The sequence below is a fragment of the Parambassis ranga genome, chromosome 20 (assembly GCF_900634625.1).
Source record: "Parambassis ranga chromosome 20, fParRan2.1, whole genome shotgun sequence".
Lineage (NCBI taxonomy): Eukaryota > Metazoa > Chordata > Actinopteri > Ambassidae > Parambassis > Parambassis ranga.
The window spans coordinates 4,799,894-4,821,711 of record NC_041040.1 but is presented as its reverse complement, the minus strand read 5'-3'; the positions used below and the strand labels follow the sequence as shown (position 1 = coordinate 4,821,711).

At 44.8% G+C, this 21,818-nt stretch overlaps 1 protein-coding gene across 1 annotated transcript in view; it reads right to left on the bottom strand.

The window, feature by feature from the left end:
* LOC114453318 (NLR family CARD domain-containing protein 3-like) overlaps positions 1-21,818 on the bottom strand; it is a 444,189-nt gene that overhangs the window by 21,072 nt on the left and 401,299 nt on the right. The window contains exons 17-23 of the mRNA XM_028433143.1: positions 19,932-21,714; positions 19,180-19,353; positions 14,544-14,720; positions 12,622-12,795; positions 12,174-12,347; positions 9,856-10,032; positions 9,493-9,666 (exon numbers count right to left, since the gene is read on the bottom strand). Of these exons, the coding sequence (XP_028288944.1) occupies positions 9,493-9,666; positions 9,856-10,032; positions 12,174-12,347; positions 12,622-12,795; positions 14,544-14,720; positions 19,180-19,353; positions 19,932-21,714 (2,833 nt within the window). The remainder of the gene's footprint in view (positions 1-9,492; positions 9,667-9,855; positions 10,033-12,173; positions 12,348-12,621; positions 12,796-14,543; positions 14,721-19,179; positions 19,354-19,931; positions 21,715-21,818) is intronic.

Below are 21,818 nucleotides of genomic sequence, written 5' to 3'. Positions count from 1 at the left end.
TACAATCTCCCTCTGGAGAAACATCACAGCACAGAGTTTCTTCAGCAGGTGTGATGCCTTCAACAGCGTCAGGACCACTATGATGCATTCAAGAACATTGGACATATGAAACTTCACAGTGTGGCTTTCTAACAAGCCTCAGCTCCCAGCCCTCACTGATCCACATGTGGAGGCAGCAGCAGGGCTCTTACCTTGGACTGAAGGGTCCAGGTTCAGCACTGAAGTTTGGAGGGTCATCTTTGGACCAGTCACTCTTCAGAGACTCACAGATGGATCCTGGTGGTCCTGCTCTGCCCTCCTCTTCCTCCACACCACCATCCATCTTCAGTCAGTCTCAGGCCTGAACCAGGATCACTCAGAGACTGTAACAGTCAGCTTCTCTGCACTGAGCTGGTTTCTAACCTGTGAAAGACAAACAGAGGAGCTGGTTTAAGCTGATCCAGGTTTCAGAGCTCACATTTAAAGAGAGATCAGAGGACTGGACATGTTCTCATGCAGATGTTCAGGAGGAAGGTTCTCCTTATGAGTCGGGTCCTGTTCAAGGTCTCTTCCTGTTAAAGGGAGTTTTTCCTGACCCTGTTGGTCTTCAGGGGGTTCAGGCTCTGGGTCTGAGAACATTCCAGTACAGACTGCAGTGACACAGCTCGGTTTGGTAATAACTAAAAACATCCTCCAAAATGTAAATTACCCCCACACTCAATGCTGTGAAAAGGTTTTTAACCATTGGTGGACTGGGACTGGTGATTCGTCTCTTCTAGGTCGTATTTTACTGTCTAAAGCTGAAGGTCTCTGAAGACTCATGAATCCTTGTCCTCCAAGCTTCACACCCCCAGAAGTTATAAGGTGATCTGCTCCATTAACTTTAATCTCATCCTGAAAAATAAAACACTACATTCACAGATCACAAGTAGGAAAACAGAGAACAGAGGGTTAAAAGCTTCAGACTTCAAATCCACTGTTGCTGCTTCCAGGGTCAGATGGTTAAAGAATGTTTATCTATATGGTGCCATATTCCTCACAGGTTCTTGTAAAGGTCGGCGTTATAAAGGCTCAGGTTTGTGGTCTGTCATTCATCCATGTGTAAGTGCCACTGTGCTGATTAAGGGCAGTGAGAGGTCAGCTGGTCCATGCAGTGCCTTATTTGCACCATAGATGGCGCCATTCTTTCACCTACATCTGTGACGCACCTCACTTAGACTTCCTGTACAGACAGACTGGAGGCAGAGCCTGTGTTCTGTCAGGTCTGGTGCAGATCACTGAGACTCTCCTGGTCTAGTCGATCACCTTAAATCTGCTTCATTTAGCTCTGCATGAATAAGTCTGACATGTTTATTAATAACAGGCTGAACATCACTCAGCTGTTACTTCAGGCTGCTGGAAACACTCCAAATATCAGAGGGAACTGAACCTCTGCTCCTCTGTAAAGCTGCTTGTTTAAAGGGTTCATTTATATTCACCCTTGTGAAGTGAACGCCACTGTTCCTGTGCTGGCTGCTTTTACATGACTTTACTGCATGTGTTGAATCACTGAGAAGCTTCTCTGTGTCAATAAGAAGGTTTTTCTGACAGTTTATTTGTTGCTCAGGAAGTTTGTCACTTCACCTACACTACAATCAGAAATTGTCTCAAAGCGCTTCACAGAGACCCAGAGCCTGAACCCCCTTAAGAGCCACAGGGTCAGGAAAAACTCCCTTTAACAGGAAGAAACCTTGAACAAGACCCGGCTCATAAGGAAGAACCTTCCTGCTGACAGTTTCCTACTTGGTAAATGTGGGGGGTTAATTACAGGCGAAGACGGGCACGTAGCATGTGAGTTCATCATTTGAGCTAAATCTAGCCTGCTTGCCGAGAGAGAGAGAGAGAGAGAGAGAGAGAGAGAGAGAGAGAGAGGCGTGTCTCCGCAGAGCTCCATCAAAACAGCGCGGCAGGCATTATAAACTGCCTGACACACGTCAAGCGATCTTTTTCTGTTAATATAGTTTTTTAGCAGCACACTGCGGTATTAAACTCGTATAAACCCGTCCCGATGTGTTTGTTTTTGTAATTTTATCATGTTTAGAGCCTTGTGCAGTATTTATGTTAGAAGTCACGCATGGTGATAAAACACCTGTCCGGTAAACTGAAAACCTGCCGCTCACGTTTTCCGCTGCCAAGTTTTTCTGATTAAAATTATAATATTACAATTAAAGTGATAAATGTGGGCTCAGATGGCACCAAACTGTTGGCTTGTTCCTACACCGTTCAGAAACTAAACACCAGCTCAGCTCTGGCTCGTCCTCTGAAGAGCAGCAGTGTTCTATAAGGAACCAGGTCACAGGTGACTACAGCTCTCTCTCTCTCTCTCTCTCTCTCTCTCTCTCTCTCACGTCATGTTCATAAACTTTATCAAACGTTTCCAAAAGTAAAATATATTATACTACTGATATTATACTATTCAGTAAAACTGAAGATTCAACCACACAAGGCATCAAATAAAATATGTTATGACGAGCATCATGGATGGACGTTATAAAAACACAGCGCAGCATCAGACTCTCAGTCATTCACACTATACACAAACACGCAGTGACACGCTATCAGGACGGAGTGAGACCTCCCTCCTTCTCTCCCTGTCTGTTCCGTTTGGAGACCCAGAGGTGAGCTGTCCCCCGCCCCCTCCCCTCCTCTCACAGCTTCTCAGCATCAGGGGCGCCTGCAGCCTGCAGGGGGCGCTAATTTGCCAATTCTCCACACAGTGATCTAATATAGAAAACCACTGCGCAGATAATATTTTTTCCAACTGCTCGTGCCGCCCCCTGTGTGATGCCGCCCCGGGACACCGCCTGGTCTGCCCGTGCCCAAAACCGCCACTGCTGATCACTGACACACTGCTCACACTCCTCCTCCTTCCTCCACCCGCTGCCCAGGCTCTTAGCGGGTTTAAAAGGGTTAATGTGAACAGACACTTTTCAATCTATGCTGTGAACGATGTTATTTTAGAAAACGAAGCAAACGTCGTGTTTCTAAACACCTGCTGTGTGTAAACGGCCTGAACCCGTCTGAAGGGTCCTGAGGCTTCGAGGCCTGGACTCACACAGGAGGCCTGGACTGCGCACTTACTGACACACACAGACACACACACAGACACACAGCCAACACGAGCAGTCTGCTGTCCACGCTCACGCTGACAAAAAACAACAACAATAACAAGAGAGAGAGAGAGAGAGAGAGGCTGCAAACCAAGTTTCGTTTCTTCGTTTCGTTTCGTTTTCTTCGTTTCTTCTTCTTTCTTCTTCTTCTTCTGTTTCGTTTCTTCCTCCATGTTGGAATGAGTGTGTAGAAGAAGGAGCCCCGTCCACTTTACAGCAACACAGGCTGAATGTGGAGAGAGAGAGGAAGACGGGGGGAGAGAGAGAGAGGAAGAGAGGGAGAGAGAGGAGAGAGACGGGGGGGAGAGAGAGGGCGAGAAGCAGAGAGAGAGGGAGGAGAGGGGGGGCAGAGTTCTCTGAGCTGTGACAGACGGAGTCAGTAGCAGCGAGGCTGAGTGCAGCGTAACTATGACGTCAGTTTGTGTTCAGATCTTTATTATTGTTCCGTCCCCGCGGTTCATGTCCTCACCTGTCTGCACGGACTGAAGGCCGCAGCTCCTGTGAGGGAGGTGGAGCAGCGGATGCTAATGACGACTTAGCATCGGAGCGGCACAGACGCGGCGACGTGATGACGTAACCCAAGCAAAACGCACAACTTCCGGGACTTAAAAGACAACGGAGATTAAATAAATAATAAAAAGATTCATAAATCATTGGTTATTGATCCACGATCAGGTGAAACGGGAAGAGAACAAATAAAGAAACATTTCACTGATATTACTGCTGTTGTTATTTTACTACATTAAATATGATCAAAGAATGTGTTCATGTGTGTTTTAACCGTTTTTTCCTTTTTGTTGCTTCAGACTCTGCAGCTCCATCAGCTGGTTGCTCCTGCTCCACCTTGATGCTCCACTCTGATTCAATCAGGAGGAGTTTCTGGAACAAAGTTCTTTTTTCATGTTTCTCTGTTCATTGAAGTGCTGTCCACAGTTTAAAAGGCATCCAGCAGGGGGCGCTGTTCCTCAGTCTACAAAGTCACAGCAGACCGTGGACACGCTGCAGAGTTGGTGAGACATGACTGCTCTGTCTCTCTGTGTCCTCTCAGTTTGGTTTGGACACTCACACAGGAAGGTGGTCTGCCCCCTGCTGGTCAGAGCCTGCAGTGCTGACATGCACATGAACTGTTGCAGAAGCATGAACAGGATATTTGGTAGTCTATTTTATAATGTATATATCTTTTTCTTAACTTACCCCTTGCTGTGTGTATGCCGTTGCAAAAATGCAATTTCCCCATTGTGGGACTAATAAAGGTTTCTTAATCTTAATCTTAAAGGATGACATGATGTCAAAGGAAGTAAAACAGCTCTCAGCTCTGCAGCACCACCCTGTGGAGCCTGTGTGCTGTAATTTTTTCCAGGTTTTATTCCATTTACCAGTTTCTGTGTTGTTGTAGCTGCGTCCTCAGCTCTGCTGAGGGAGAGCAGAGCAGCGTCTTCTGTCATAGACCTGCTGCTGTTGTCATTGTTCAGTTTACTGCTGCTCTCTTTATGTCTTGCTGTAATCACTGTACATTGTGTAATTGTGATATTCTCTCCACAGCTCTCTGGTCTTATGACCAGACGCTGCACCAGACCAGTCTTCACCTGCCTGAGGACAGCACGTGATAATAATGATCACTGATTTTGTTCTATGTATATATGTAATGTATTTTATTTAAATCCAAATACAGTAAACTGTTGCCAACACATCTGGTTTTCATTATTTGTGCAGCTTTTTAAAATAACAAATGTAAGACATTGAATGTTTAATGCAACAGACCACACACAGTTACAGTTTTCAGTGAACAGATATTTATTCTCATGTAGAACTAAAGCACCAAACATGTTAGACCCTGAAAAAGTAACAGGCGCGTGTGGGACGCCTCCCTGCTACACAGGCCTGTGTGTGTCAGCATGAGGATGCCTTGTCCACAGCATCATCATCAAACAGCAGCTGGCTGCACCTGCTGCAGGAGGACCATGGTGAGGAGGTCAGAGGTCAGACTAGGTTCAGACGGAGCTCCAGCAGCTGATGGATCTGCTCCAGGCTCAGGATTTGAATTCTGACCTGTCGATCAGTAAATGATAAACATTTATATATTGTCAATAAACAGAGTTTTACCGTCCTTGAACAGGTCTTACATATGATTGGTGTTCAGACTGAAGTAGAGCAGGTGTCTGGTGATGTGAGGTAGCTGAATATCTGCAGGGAGCAGACTGCTCTGTAAACACCAGAGGAAATGCACTGAAGACTCATAATAAATATTCAGTGCTAACTGGCTGTGCTAATGCTAACTGGCTGTGTAGCATCACTGCCCTTGTTGGTTTTAGCAAATCTAACCTGCAGTAATTGCCATGTTTGATGATGTTATGTATTTATTCTCGCTGTAACTCAGCACTGACGCTTATTACTTCTCTGGTGCACAGAGCAGGAAGAGAGTGACAGCCAGCCGATCCTTACAGGGTCCACCAGGGGGCCTGCATGATGTGTTTAGCGTCTCATCGCTTCCACAAATTATTAATATTCTCCCTTTTGATGTGACACTGTCTACAACTTTGCCTGGTGTCAGTGTTTTGCAGCCGGTCACGTCAATACGATAGATAGCGGGTGTTGAGTTTAACTGACCACACGTCCGATGTTCCCTGAAGGCACCATGGCCGAGCTAAGGCCTCAGCATCATTGTCATGCTGTCACTCAGCAGTCCACACCCATGTCCCAAAACCTCAAAGGTGAAAAAAGGAGAGGCGAAAGTGAAAAAAGATTTGAACCTGAAGAAACAAGATGTGAAACTGTAAAAAATTAAGATCTGAATATATATACCCACAAAGACAAAGCATGAAGACGTGTGTCTGTCCAACAAGCCTTCATGTGACTTTACACACTTAGACTGGAGGCTCACTGCTACACAACACAAACAACCAGCCCACAACAACAACAACAACACAACAGAGGAGGTGTGGAAGGAGCATCCAGCTGGAAGAGGAGGACAGCCTGGAGACAGTTTGTCCACATTCAGACCATGATGGGAGCAGCTGATGTGAGTCTCTGCTCCGTCTGCAGCCCCACAGTCAGAGCACAACAGTGGACACTAAGAGACACACAACAACACAAACATGCTGCAGCGCTGCAACGTGTGTGGACGTGAACACAGCTGATGGTTCTACAGTTCAGACTCTGTCAGTGTTTCTGCAGCATCCGGTCCAAAGACGTCAGCCAGAACTGATGGTTTACAGACTTTTAATGATTCCTCACAGGACATGAACCAAAGTCAGAGCTGAGCACAAAGTCAACAACTAAACCATGTGTCACATTAAACATCAGCCACATTCATCAACACCAAGGAAGGATAACCTGTGAGGACTGAGACACTGCAAACGGATCCCTGTGAGGGTCTGAGCAGAACCAGCTGACCTGAGTTCTATGACCCGAGTCATACTGAACTGAGACATTTGACAGACCAAAGTGGAAGGGGATCCGCCAACTGAAATGATTACTGAGTTATTGAGGTGTGAATAGGTAAATGTATGTGACAGGGTTAATGTATTATTGTTAAATGTTAAAGGGTACCTACATGCAGTGAGGTCGATAAGTTCTCCTACTTAGAAATCATGGAGGAGTCTAGAACTTTCAGCACAGGTGCATTTCCACTGTGAGAGACAGAAAAATAAAAACCGGAAATCACTTCGTATGATTTTTTAACAATTTATTTGTAAATTACTGTGTCTAATAAGTCTTTGATCACTTGCTGATCAGCCAGATTTCTGACCCTCAAAGACCTGTTATTGTGCGTTTAAATAGTCCAGCTACACTCTGCTCATCATTCTAAATCAGTAGCACCTGTTTGAGCTCGTTAGCCGTCATAAAGACACCTGTGCCCCCCACAATCAGCCAAAGTCGTAGCAACATGGGCAAAACCAAAGAGCCGTCAAAAGACACCAGGGACAAAATTGTAGACCTTCACAAAGCTGGAAAGAGCTACGGGGCGATTGCCAAGCAGCGTGGTGAAAAAAGTGTTGGAGTCATCATCAGAAAATGGAAGAAGCTAAACATGACGGTCAAAGTCCCTCGGACTGGGGCCCCCTGGAAGATTTCTCCTCATGGGGTCTCGATGATGCTAAGAATGGTGAAGAATCAGCCAAGAACTACGAGGGAGGAGCTGGTCAATGCCGTGAAGAGAGCTGGGACCACGTTTCAAAGGCTGCTATCAGTGATACTCTGAGACGTCATGGTTGAAATCATGCATCACTGAAGGTTCCCCTGCTTAAACCAGCACATGTCCAGGCCCATCTGTTCCCTCAGTCAGAGCATTGAGGGTGGGTCGAGGCTGGGCCTTCCAACATGACAATGACCCAAAGCACACAGCCAGGACAACCAAGGAGAGGCTCTGTAAGAAGCATATCGAGGTTCTGGAGCGGCCTAGCCAGTCTCCAGACCTAAACCCAACAGAAAATCTTTGGAGGGAGCTCACACTCTGTGCTGCTCAGCGACAGCCCAGAAACCTGACAGATCTATTGAAGATCTGTGTGGAGGACTGGACCAGAATCCCTCCTGTGTGCAAACCTGGTGAAGAACTACAGGAACCACTGGACCTCTGTAACTGTTAACAAAGGCTTCTGTACCAAATATTCAAAGGTTTTGACTCAAGTGATCAAATTATATTGACCTCACTGTACTTACCTTGCTGCCTAAGTAAGAGTTAAAGGTGAAAAGATCCCACAGAACTAACCTGAACACTTAACTCTTTTCTTTAGGGAGCAGGTAACTCCAAGAAAAACGGAACAAACAGAGATAACTAGCTGAGAATTAAAGTAACTGTTTCTACCATTAGCTCTACAGAATATTAAAGACCGGTCTGAGATAAACAGACAAAACCAGAACAAACCAGCATTTAAATAAGAAGGACCAAACCAACAGGACATTTGATACTGTTTGTTTATTTTACACTGTAATACTGTACTGTAGATATTCATTGATATTTATTGATACATTTATTGATTTTTTTTTATTACTCTATTAACCTGCTTAATATTTGTTGTTAAGTAAACTGCTGGCTTATCTACAGCTAATCACGTCTTTCCAGTGACACAAGTGTTACATGAGCACAAAGTCAACAACTAAACCATGTGTCACATTAAACATCAGCCACATTCATCAACACCTTACTCAGAGTGCAGCTCAACACAACACATCCTCTACACTGTGACACACAACACACCTTGATGGTCCCTTGGACTGAGGCTTTACTCCTGTCTGGTTCTTTTTAACCCTTTATGCCATCAGTTCTATCAAAATAAAGGTCCGGCTCAGCAGGAAATATCAAAATAAAAGCTTTAAATGCCTGTTATCATGTACATATTACTTTGGGGTCATTTACAGTTTCTGTCAGAAATGTCGATAAATTGTTCATTTTCAGGATTTATTGAACTGATCACAGATGTTAGCTTCATGATCAATCAATAGATAGATAGAACCAGCAGCTGATCAGATGAGTCCAAACCCAAAGAGAACCTGAGAGAACCACCATGACAGACTGACAGAGTTCAAGATGGAAGCAGGATCAGAGCAGAAGACACCTGAAGACCTCCTTCAAGTTCTGAACGTCTCTTCAACGTGGACGGACTCTGCAGCTGCTCTTCAGGGAGAAACATCCACCTTTAAGCGAAGCAGTTCAGTGAAGATGAGCTGTCAGACTGATGGAGCAGAGAGAGCTCCACCTTTACTGAGACACAGTCTGACTGCTGCCAGAGACCATCTGAGGAGGAGGAAGAGGAGGAGGATGATGATGATGATGATGAGGATGGTGATGATGATGATGATCTCCCTGTGTGGATTATCAGGACACACTCCGTCCTCTTCATAACCTGTAGAGAGAATGAGTGTGGAGGTGAGTGAGTGTTGACACAGTCTCCCTCCATCAGCAGCATCATCCAGTATAAAGAGCAGCAGGACTTCAGTCCTGTTCAGTCCTGTTCAGAGCAGCAGGACTTCAGTCCTGTTCAGAGCAGCAGGACTTCAGTCCTGTTCAGAGCAGCAGTGCAGCAGCTGCTTCCTTCCAGCTCTCATGTTAACGTGTTGGAGTGAACACACTGAGCTCCGAGCTCACAGAGCTGCAGACTTTTAGCATCAAGTCTGTGTCCTCTGCAGGTTTCACTCACAGTGAGACAGACTGCTGAGTCATCAACACAGACTTTACTGAGGACGTCCTGCTGTCTCATCTGTCTCTGACAGAGAGACATGGAGGTCACCATTCTCACAGCATCACTGAGGGAAGCGGCCAATCAGAAGGCAGCAGCTTCACAGGAAACACTGGATCTGTGATACTGACTGTGTTTATTACAAAACAGCTGAAAGCAGCACAGACTGACTCCACCCCTCTACTGACCTCACAGTCTGCAGCCTGCAGTCTGGACTCTGCACAAGATCCAGCAGCTGCTTCACTCCTGAATCCTGCAGATTGTTTCTTCTCAGCTCCAGCTCTGTCAGATGGGAGGGGTTGGACTTCAGAGCTGAGGCCAGAGAAGCACAGCTGATCTCTGACAGCCTGCAGCTCTCCAATCTGAATAAAGAATAACAGATGAAATGATTGATAATCAATCAGATGTGATCAGTTTCAATGATCAGGTCTACATGTGAGCAGGAAACAGGAGCACCAAAAACATGAACAAAAGAACATTTACAGCTTTATGAACAGAAGCTCTGTGAGGATTTAAATTAGACATATAACAGTATCAGACAGAGAACTGACCTCAGAGTCTGCAGTCTGCAATCTGGACTCTGCAGAAAACCACACAGCTGCTCCACTCCTGAATCCTGCAGGTTGAAGTTCTCACTCAGGTCCAGCTCTGTCAGATGGGAGGGGTTGGACTTCAGAGCTGAGGCCAGAGAAGCACAGCTGATCTCTGACAGACTGCAGCTCTCCAATCTGAATAAAGAATAACAGATGAAATGATTGATAATCAATCAGATGAGTTTCAATGATCAGATGAACATTATTGTGTCCAAACAGCCTTTAAGGTTAACTGACTTTAACAGCTATCAAAGGACATTTTTTACAGTTTCTGTAACAAACAGACTGAATTTAGGAATTTAGGATGATTCTATTTATACGTCCACACAAACCCCTGTTGAACTTAGTAATATTTTACAAGTCGAACTGAGACGAATTGAAAATTGGATGAGGGACATAAAATGGTGATTAATGCAGGGAAAAGTAAATGTATGGTGTTGGGATCCAGGTCTCTGGTAAAGATCCACCTGTGTTGGGTCTGACTGGGGGGTGCTGTAATAGAACAGGTCACTGAGGTAAAGCTACTCGGTGTGACTGGTGACAGTTTGTTGAATTGGAATAGTCATATAAATCAAACATTATTGAGTCTGGAGGTGTCAAGCACTGTAGAAAATGTATTCCAAATCCAGTGATGAGAACACCAGTAGAATCATTAGTTTGATCACATTTAGATTATTGTTCAATCATTTGGTCAAGTACAACTGAAATGAACTGAAGCAAAGTGCAAGTTGCTCAAATAAAGCAGCTGGTGTAGTTTTAAGCTGCCCTTTCAGGACTAGTGTTAGAGAACTGAATACCAGCTAGTTTGGCTAAGTGGAAACGGTAGGATTCATTATTCTGTTATTAACTTTATTAGAAAAACTGTTATTACAAAAATGACAAAAATACTTTACAGCAGACTGTTATTGTTCAGTGCTGAGCATCAATATTCCACTGGTCAGTCAGAGAGTCGCTCTTTGTCACCTCCGTGTGGAACTACCCTCATGCAAAGGACAGTGCAGTACAGAGCAATGGTGGCTGGAATTCTCTGTTCACAGCTTTTGGTTTTTGGAATGAATGCACTGACTTTATGTATTGACACTAGAATAACTGTTATTATTTATATTTGCTGCTTCTTTGTCAAGAATGGTTGAAGGGAAAAACTATGGAACTTATGAACCCTATAGTAGCACAACTGTAACTGTGATAAGGAATAATGTAGAGCTGCTGTTTCACTGTTTTAGTTTTTAGTACGTTGCTGTACTGTCATGTAGGAATGTGTGCACTCCATTTTGTCTGTGTAACGTATTGTTTTATGTTAAGAATACTTTTTGAAGTCTACAGACCCCAGGAAGAAGAGCTACTGCTTTGGCAGCAGTTAATGGGGATCTTACTAAACTAGACTGGATTTAGGTCAAGAACAGAAACCAGTCTTAGCTCTGGCTAACAGGGGACTCTGTGTCTGAGTGCATGAAGCAGGATCATGTTGGACAGTAGGGTCGGGCGGTTTCAGCTAAATCTTCCTGAGTGCTTGCCTGGTCCCGTCTCCACTGTGCCTGCATAGAGAGGGGGGGTGTCTGCACAGAGCCCCATCAAAACAGCTGCTGTAGCCTACAATTCACTGCAGGTAAAGTGCATTATAAACTGCCTGGAACAGGTAGCCATCTTTGTCAGTTAATATCTGTGTTCACTGTCTTCCTCATAGCTCTTTCTCTCTCTCTCTCTCTCTCTCTCTCTCACGTCATGTTCATGAACTTTATCAAATGTCTCCAAAAGTAAAATACATTATACTACTGAAGAAAAACTGTAGATTCAACCACACAAGGCATCAAATAAAATATGTTTAATATTTGATCCTATTTTTTATATAAGTGGATTGCACTTTTTTATTAATGGTATTAAAAATGTTACCGTGGCTACCTGTGTGCCCCGCCGGTATACCTTAATACGGCCCAACCCAACTGGACAGGAAGTAAAGTTCAGCTCTCTTTCCTGTCATGTGTGCAGCCTTTGGAGGCCTCAGCTCCAGGGCACAGAAACTATCTCTGACATGTAAACCAGAGGAAGTGAGTGAGCACAATAACAAAAGACATTCACTGACTGGAAGGAGCAGAAACGACTGGTTACATGATCCTTGAAGAACAACACATAATCTGAACTGTATGTACACTAACATGTACGACACACTCATTCATATGCAGCATGAGAAGATTCATATTACTGTATTACAATATGGACCAAAGCTTTATGGATGGAAGCTCTGTGAGTTTTACAACAGTATCAGACAGAGAACTGACCCCAGAGTCTGCAGTCTGCAATCTGGACTCTGCAGAAAACCACACAGCTGCTTCACTCCTGAATCCTGCAGATTGTTTCCTCTCAGCTCCAGCTCTGTCAGATGGGAGGGGTTGGACTTCAGAGCTGAGGCCAGAGCAGCACAGTCGATCTTTGACAGACTGCAGCCCCCCAATCTGAATAAAGAATAACAGATGAAATGATTGATAATCAATCAGATGAGTTTCAATGATCAGATGAACATTATTGTGTCCAAACAGCCTTTAAGGTTAACTGACTTTAAACAGAGGACATTTTCTACATATTAACAAACACTTGTTTTTATGACAGCAGAGTACATTTAAAACAGGAGCACCAAAAACATGAACAAAAGAACATTTACAGCTTTATGAACAGAAGCTCTGTGAGGATTTAAATTAGACATATAACAGTATCAGACAGAGAACTGACTTCAGAGTCTGCAGTCTGCAATCTGGACTCTGCAGAAAACCACACAGCTGCTTCACTCCTGAATACCACAGATGGTTGTAGCTCAGGTCCAGATGTTTCAGATGGGAGGGGTTGGACTTCAGAGCTGAGGCCAGAGAAGCACAGCTGATCTCTGACAGACTGCAGCCCCTCAATCTGAATAAAGAATAACAGATGAAATGATTGATAATCAATCAGATGAGTTTCAATGATCAGATGAACATTATTGTGTCCAAACAGCCTTTAAGGTTAACTGACTTTAACAGCTTTCATTATTTTAAACAATAAAAACTGTGTATGCTGTTTTGTAATATGTTACATCTTACACAGCAAACAAAATAACATCTTAGCATTCAGATGAACAGATCAGAAAATGTTATCTGAATTTACAGCATAAATTTAAAACATTCAGAAACTGTGTGGTTGTGATAACAGAGCAACAAGTTATTGACTCTACTGTGAAGGTGAGATCTGATCATATGTGGCAGGTCTGGTTTAGGAGCAGACATCAGTAAAATGTCAGGTAGACCAGGTGGGAGTCATTTAGTGCTGATCTCAAAGGGTCTGTAATTTAATGTTTACACAGGTTTGCAGTGCATGGCAACGAGACGTAAAAACGTGATGACGTGCCTTACGACAGATGCGTACTGGATGACGGAGTCTTTTTGAGAGAAGTGCCGCGTCTCTGTACAGCTGACAGTCTAACAACAGAGAACGTTAACAAGCAAAGGGACTGCTCTGCTGCTCCAGTAAAAAGTCACAGTTTATCACAGACAGTCTGCTCACACGACACAAACTAATTCATGGTTTACAAATGTTCGCATTTCTGGAGAGTTGCTTTTATCCAGCCGCCGGTAAAAAGGCCCGAGGTCAGGATGCAGCCTCCCCGTGCAGCAGGGAGCAATGAGCGTCCCCCTCCCTCTCCATCATGTTGCTTTAACTTCTCTAAGCCCCCCAGTACTCCGGCACGTTCCCCAGAGAGGGACGCTCATTGCTGCACGGGGAGGTTGCTCTCTGGCCGGGCAGCACGCTCCCATGCACCCCGTCCATGAATTCTAATAGGGCTACTATACTACAACTAATAATAACAATATTTCGTGCGCACGTTATACATAATTCGTGGCCACAATTTATTTCTTTTTGACCATGTCACAGAGGGGCTCCTAGTTTTGGAGAACTTCACTTGTACAGACGCTCTCTGATAGCAGGTTGTATGCAGAAGCATGTTTAGTCTCGTAGTGAATTGTGTCGAAGTGCTGAACCGGTGTTTTGCACCTTCGGAGCCCTCTGCGTAGCTGGAACCAACAACCAAGCCCTGCAGCCCCGCGTGACGCACCATGATGCAGACAGAGAGAGACAATGTTCTGCTCAGAGAATCATGCAAACATTACACAATGAGTTAAAAACAAAAACAAGAATTGCCTGTTGATTTTGTATGATTTACTCTGTTTGGCTGGCGGGCCAAAAATAACACATATTAAGATAGAAGCCGCGGGCCATAGAAAATCCGACCGCGGGGACGTAGTTTGGACACCCCTGCCTTAATACCTTAATACGGCCCAACCCAACTGGACAGGAAGTAAAGTTCAGCTCTCTTTCCTGTCATGTGTGCAGCCTTTGGAGGCCTCAGCTCCAGGGCACAGAAACTATCTCTGACATGTAAACCAGAGGAAGTGAGTGAGCACAATAACAAAAGACATTCACTGACTGGAAGGAGCAGAAACGACTGGTTACATGATCCTTGAAGAACAACACATAATCTGAACTGTATGTACACTAACATGTACGACACACTCATTCATATGCAGCATAAGAAGATTCATATTACTGTATTACAATATGGACCAAAGCTTCATGGATGGAAGCTCTGTGAGTTTTACAACAGTATCAGACAGAGAACTGACCTCAGAGTCTGCAGTCTGCAATCTGGAGTCTGCAGAAAACCACACAGCTGCTCCACTCCTGAATCCTGCAGGTTGTTGTTTCCACTCAGGTCCAGCTCTGTCAGATGGGAGGGGTTGGACTTCAGAGCTGAGGCCAGAGAAGCACAGCTGATCTCTGACAGATTGCAGTGCCCCAATCTGAATAAAGAATAACAGATGAAATGATTGATAATCAATCAGATGAGTTTCAATGATCAGATGAACATTATTGTGTCCAAACAGCCTTTAAGGTTAACTGACTTTAACAGCTATCAGAGGACATTTTTTACAGTTTCTGTAACAAACAGACTGAATTTAGGAATTTAGGATGATTCTATTTATACGTCCACACAAACCCCTGTTGAACTTAGTAATATTTTACAAGTCGAACTGAGACGAATTTAAAATTGGATGAGGGACATAAAATGGTGATTAATGCAGGGAAAAGTAAATGTATGGTGTTGGGATCCAGGTCTCTGGTAAAGATCCACCTGTGTTGGGTCTGACTGGGGGGTGCTGTAATAGAACAGGTCACTGAGGTAAAGCTACTCGGTGTGACTGGTGACAGTTTGTTGAATTGGAATAGTCATATAAATCAAACATTATTGAGTCTGGAGGTGTCAAGCACTGTAGAAAATGTATTCCAAATCCAGTGATGAGAACACCAGTAGAATCATTAGCTTGATCACATTTAGATTATTGTTCAATCATTTGGTCAAGTACAACTGAAATGAACTGAAGCAAAGTGCAAGTTGCTCAAATAAAGCAGCTGGTGTAGTTTTAAGCTGCCCTTTCAGGACTAGTGTTAGAGAACTGAATACCAGCTAGTTTGGCTAAGTGGAAACGGTAGGATTCATTATTCTGTTATTAACTTTATTAGAAAAACTGTTATTACAAAAATGCCAAAAATACTTTACAGCAGACTGTTATTGTTCAGTGCTGAGCATCAATATTCCACTGGTCAGTCAGAGAGTCGCTCTTTGTCACCTCCGTGTGGAACTACCCTCATGCAAAGGACAGTGCAGTACAGAGCAATGGTGGCTGGAATTCTCTGTTCACAGCGTTTGGTTTTTGGAATGAATGCACTGACTTTATGTATTGACACTAGAATAACTGTTATTATTTATATTTGCTGCTTCTTTGTCAAGAATGGTTGAAGGGAAAAACTATGGAACTTATGAACCCTATAGTAGCATAACTGTAACTGTGATAAGGAATAATGTAGAGCTGCTGTTTCACTGTTTTAGTTTTTAGTACGTTGCTGTACTGTCATGTAGGAATGTGTGCACTCCATTTTGTCTGTATAACGTATTGTTTTATGTTAAGAATACTTTTTGAAGTCTACAGACCCCAGGAAGAAGAGCTACTGCTTTGGCAGCAGTTAATGGGGATCTTACTAAACTAGACTGGATTTAGGTCAAGAACAGAAACCAGTCTTAGCTCTGGCTAACAGGGGACTCTGTGTCTGAGTGCATGAAGCAGGATCATGTTGGACAGTAGGGTCGGGCGGTTTCAGCTAAATCTTCCTGAGTGCTTGCCTGGTCCCGTCTCCACTGTGCCTGCATAGAGAGGGGGGTGTCTGCACAGAGCCCCATCAAAACAGCTGCTGTAGCCTACAATTCACTGCAGGTAAAGTGCATTATAAACTCTCTCTCTCTCTCGTATTAAAAATGATACCATCACTACCTGTGTGCCCCGCTGGTATACCTTAATGCAGGGGTGGCCAAACTTTTTTCGGGGAGGGCCAGATTCGATAATGCGAAACTCTCCGAGGGCCAACAGTCCCCGATGTCATTATTTTAAACAATAAAAAATGTGTATGCTGTTTTGTAATATGTTACATCTTACACAGCAAACAAAATAACATCTTAGCATTCAGATGAACAGATCAGAACATGTTATCTGAATTTACAGCATAAATTTAAAACATTCAGAAACTGTGTGGTTGTGATAACAGAGCAACAAGTTATTGACTCTACTGTGAAGGTGAGATCTGATCATATGTGGCAGGTCTGGGTTAGGAGCAGCAGACATCAGTAAAATGTCAGGTAGACCAGGTGGGAGTCATTTAGTGCTGATCTCAAAGGGTCTGTAATTTAATGTTTACACAGGTTTGCAGTGCATGTCAACGAGACGTAAAAACGTGATGACGTGCCTTACGACAGATGCGTACTGAATGACGGAGTCTTTTTGAGAGAAGTGCCGCGTCTCTGTACAGCTGACAGTCTAACAACAGAGAACGTTAACAAGCAAAGACGGACTGCTCTGCTGCTCCAGTAAAACATCACAGTTTATCACAGACAGTCTGCTCACACGGCACAAACTAATTCATGGTTTACAAATGTTCGCATTTCGGGAGAGTTGCTTTTATCCAGCCGCCGGTAAAAAGGCCCGAGGTCAGGATGCAGCCTCCCCGTGCAGCAGGGAGCAATGAGCGTCCCCCTCCCTCTCCATCATGTTGCTTTAACTTCTCTAATCGCTCCCTGCTACCCGCGCCGGGCACAGGGAGAGGGACGCTCCACTCCACTCCCCTGCGCTCCTGGAGTCCCCAGTACTCCGGCACGTTCACCAGAGAGGGACGCTCAATGCTGCACGGGGAGGTTGCTCTCTGGCCGGGCAGCACGCTCCCATGCACCCCGTCCATGAAGTCTAATAGGGCTACTATACAACAACTAATAATAAAAATATTTCGTGCGCACGTTATACATAATTCGTGGCCACAATTTATTTCTTTTTGACCATGTCACAGAGGGGCTCCTAGTTTTGGAGAACTTCACTTGTACAGACGCTCTCTGATAGCAGGTTGTATGCAGAAGCATGTTTAGTCTCGTGGTGAATTGTGTTGAAGTGCTGAACCGGTGTTTTGCACCTTCGGAGCCCTCTGCGTAGCTGGAACCAACAACCAAGCCCTGCAGCACCGCGTGACGCACCAGAGCTGAGACCAGAGAAGCACAGCTGATCTCTGACAGCCTGCAGCCCTCCAATCTGAATAAAGAATAACAGATGAAATGATTGATAATCAATCAGATGTGATCAGTTTCAATGATCAGGTCTACATGTGTGTGTCCTCATCAACATGTCAGCAACATTCACACCTGTTCATGTCAACACAGATCAATAACCTGCTGCTGGCCTCAGTCATTACAGGATCAATATCAGATCACACATGTTGGAGCACAAACTGTTCATCATTTCATTCCAACCAATCAGAGAGCTTCTTACATGGACAGTTATCTTTGTCTGACTGTTTTCAGCAGAAATTGTCACAGACAGAATAAATGGAGGCTAGAAGAAGAAGCTGAATGACAGAAACCTCAACAGCTGAGGAAGAGGAGGCAGAAATGGAGACGATGAAGACATTTACACCATTTTAAACATCAAAATAAATTCTATTATTAATAATTAATTATTCTGTCAATCCTCTTATTTGTTCCACTGTGTAAACTTCCATCATTCATAATTCACTGATTCAATGATGTCCTCCATGTTCTTATGATGTTTGTGAAAACCTCTTTCATTGATTGATAGATTAATCCTTCGTGTTTGAACCCAAACTGGAAGCTGCTTCCACAGCTAAAGGCTCGTCCTCCATTCTACTGGGATGAATCCTAGGAACTACAAGTAAAGCTGCACTCTGAGATCTGACTGTTCTGTTAGGAACATACGGTTCTATCAGGTCCTGCAGAGATCATGGAGCTAGTCCATGAAGAGCCTTGTAGGTGAGGAGAAGGATCTTGAAGTGTATTCTTGAGCCCACTGGGAGCCAGTGAAGAGAAGCTAGAACAGCAGAGATATGATCCTTTGGCTGCTTCCTGTCAGAACTCTAGCTGCTGCTTCTGGATCAGCAGCAGCTGTTCATGCAGTAATGTGGACATCCTGACAATAGTGAGCTGCAGTAGTCCAGTCTAGAAGTAACAAAAGCCTGGAGGAGGTTTTCAGCATCACTCTGAGAGAGGATGCTCCTGATCTTAGTGATATTACAGAGGTGGAAGAAGGCGGTCTGAGAGACCTGTTTCATATGAGGGATAGACCACATGTCCTGATCAAAGAGAACTCCGAGGTTCCTCACAGTCGGACTGGAGGACAAAGTGATGCCGTCCAGACAGAGAATGTTATCAGATAATCTAGATCTGAGATGTTTGGGCCAAAAACAATGAGCTCAGTTTGGTCTGAGTCTAACAGTGAAACGTTGGAGGTCATCCAGTCCTGTCATAGACAAACATGTTCATGTCTGTTTCTATAGAACATTTGATTGTACCTAAAGATTATTGAACATCTACAAGTGGTCCATCCACAGAAGCAGACTGAGGGGTTTGTTCTGTATCTGGTAACATTGGAGTCAGATTCTCAGCAGATTTCTTCACAGACAGAAAGAATGATCACTGACACCAACGACTCTTTAATGAACCTGTGAACACCAGACTGGAGCTGATCTGTCATCAGACCACCGAGGACTGAGGAGACACCTGCTGATATGAAGGACCATGATGCTCCTTCATTTAAACTGTCTGTGCTCCCTGTTCTGTCTGTCAGTCCTGACAGGTGCTCTGTGCAGTCTGAGACAAACGGGACCTCCATTCTTCATAAACCTGATCATAAATAATAACAGAGAACTGACCTCAGAGTCTGCAGTCTGCAGTGAGGACTCTGCAGTCCAGAACACAGCTGCTCCACTCCTGAATCCTCTAGATGGTTCCAGCTCAGGTCCAGTTCTGTCAGATGGGAGGGGTTGGACTTCAGAGCTGAGGCCACGACTTCCCAGTGAGTCTCTGAGAGTCTACAGCCAGAAAGTCTGTGATGACAGAAACATCAGAAAACATGTTATTATGAAAGAAGACACTTTATATGGACTTCATCTGAAGACAGCTGGACACGTCCTGTTGGACATGTTGCTTTGCACATCAGTGGCTCAGCTCATCTGATCTGACTGTGTTTGCCATGAAACAATAATCCTCATCAGACTGTTAATCTGTGCTGTAATCTGCAGATGAAGGCAGAGAACATGGAGTTCCATTCAGGCCTCCATGGTGTCCACAGTCTGTCAGTGAGATCTGACCCACGTCTGAGTGTCCTTACTGAGCGGCTGCTGCAGCTACAGTTACACACTGATGTCAACAATGATCAGATTTGTATAGAAACACACACAAACAGAAGAACATCTGTCAAATGGAACAATGATTAGAAACAACAAGAAAACTTCTTCATTCATTTAACAGCTTTAAACAGAAGCTGAAGAACATCTGAGACAAAAACACAGCTGACATGTTGCAATGAACATCTGGACCTCTGAAGAACCACACAGTGTGGATCTGTGAAGACCTGAACCACTAATCTACACTGATTCACAGTCATCATCACATCTGGACTCACCGAGCCTTCCTGCAGTTCCTCACAGTTGGAATCAGTCTCAGTCGTCCCTGGTCTGTTGTGTTGTACTTCTCCAGGTCCAGCTCCTCCAGAACCTCCTCTGACATCTGCAGCATGTAGGCCAGAGCGGAACAGTGGATCTCAGAGAGTTCCTTCTTTGATCTGGTCTCTGACTGCAGGAACTCTTGGATCTCCTGATGGACTGAGAGGTCCTTCATCTCCATCAGACAGTGGAAGATGTTGATGCTTCTGTCAGGAGAGATGTTTGTATTCCTTATCATCTTCAGGTTGTTGATGACTGTCTGGATGATTTCTGGGCTGGTCTCTGTCTGACCCAGCAGGCCTCCTAAGAGTCTCTGGTTGGACTGCAGAGAGAGGCCATGAAGGAAGCGAACAAACAGGTCCAGGTGGCCATTTTTACTTTGGAGGGATTTCTCCATGGCTGTCTTCAGGAAGTCGCCCAGACACAACTTTTCTCCCAGGAACCGTCTCAGCAGCTCGATGTTCTTGTTAGTGTAACAGTGGAACATGTAGACCGCAGCCAGAAACTCCTGAACGCTCAGATGAACAAAGCAGTAGACTGTTTTCTGGAAGATCACACGCTCTCTTTTGAAGATCTGTGTACAAACTCCTGAGAACACCGAGGCCTCTGTGACATCCAGACCACACTGCTCCAGGTCTTCTTGGTAGAACATGATGTTTCCTTTCTCCAGATGTTCAAAGGCCAGCCTCCCCAGCTTCAGAAGAACTTCCCTGTCAGCCTCCATCAGCTCCTGAGGACTGGTCTCATGTCCCTCATGGTACTTGTGCTTCTTCCTGATGGTCTGGACCTTCAGAAAGTGTGAGTACATGTCAGTCAGGGTCTTGGGCAGCTCTCCTCTCTGCTCTGTAGTCAACATGTGCTCCAGAACTGTAGCAGTGATCCAGCAGAAGACTGGGACTGCACACATGATGTGGAGGCTCCTGGAGGTCTGGATGTGGGAGAGGATTCTGCTGGACAGCTCTTCATCACTGAACCTCCTCCTGAAGTACTCCTCCTTCTGGGCGTCAGTGAAGCCTCGTACTTCTGTCAACCTGTCCACACACACAGGAGGGATCTGATTGGCTGCTGCAGGGCGGGAAGTTATCCAGACCAGAGCCGAGGGAAGCAGGTTCCCCTGGATGAGGTTTGTGAGCAGCACATGGACCGATGACTTCTGTGTGACATCAGACAGCCGCTGACTGCTGCTGAAGTCCAGAGAAAGTCTGCTTTCATCCAGGCCGTCAAAGATGAACAAAGGTTTACAGACAGCGAGCTGCTCTGCTGTGACCTTCTGTAATGTTGGATGGAAGACATGGAGCAGCGTCAGAAGACTGTGCTGCTCATCTCTGATCAAGTTCAGCTCCCTGAAGGAAAGCAGAACCACCACACTGACATCTTGGTTCTCTGAGCCCTCGGCCCAGTCCAGACTGAACTTCTGCACTGAGAAGGTTTTTCCAACGCCAGCGACGCCGTTCGTCAGAACCACTCTGATGGCTGTCTGTTGGTCAGCTGAGGCTTTGAAGATGTCCTGGCACCTGATTGGAGTCTCATGGAGGGTCTTCATCTTGGAAGCTGTCTCCAGCTGCCTGACCTCATGTTGGGTCTGGACCTCTTCGCTCTGTCCCTCTGTGATGTAGAGCTCAGTGTAGACCCTGTTGAGGAGTGTTCCACTTCCTGTTTCATCAGTTCCTTCAGTCACATGTTCACATCTCCTCCTCAGACTGACCTTATGTTCCTCTAAAACCTGCTGCAGACCAACATCTGCTGAAAGACAAAGACCACAATGAGACATCTTTCATGTCTGTACAACACAACACAACCACAAGTCCAGTTTCAGAAAAGAGTCCCTCAGCAGACACATGTCCAGT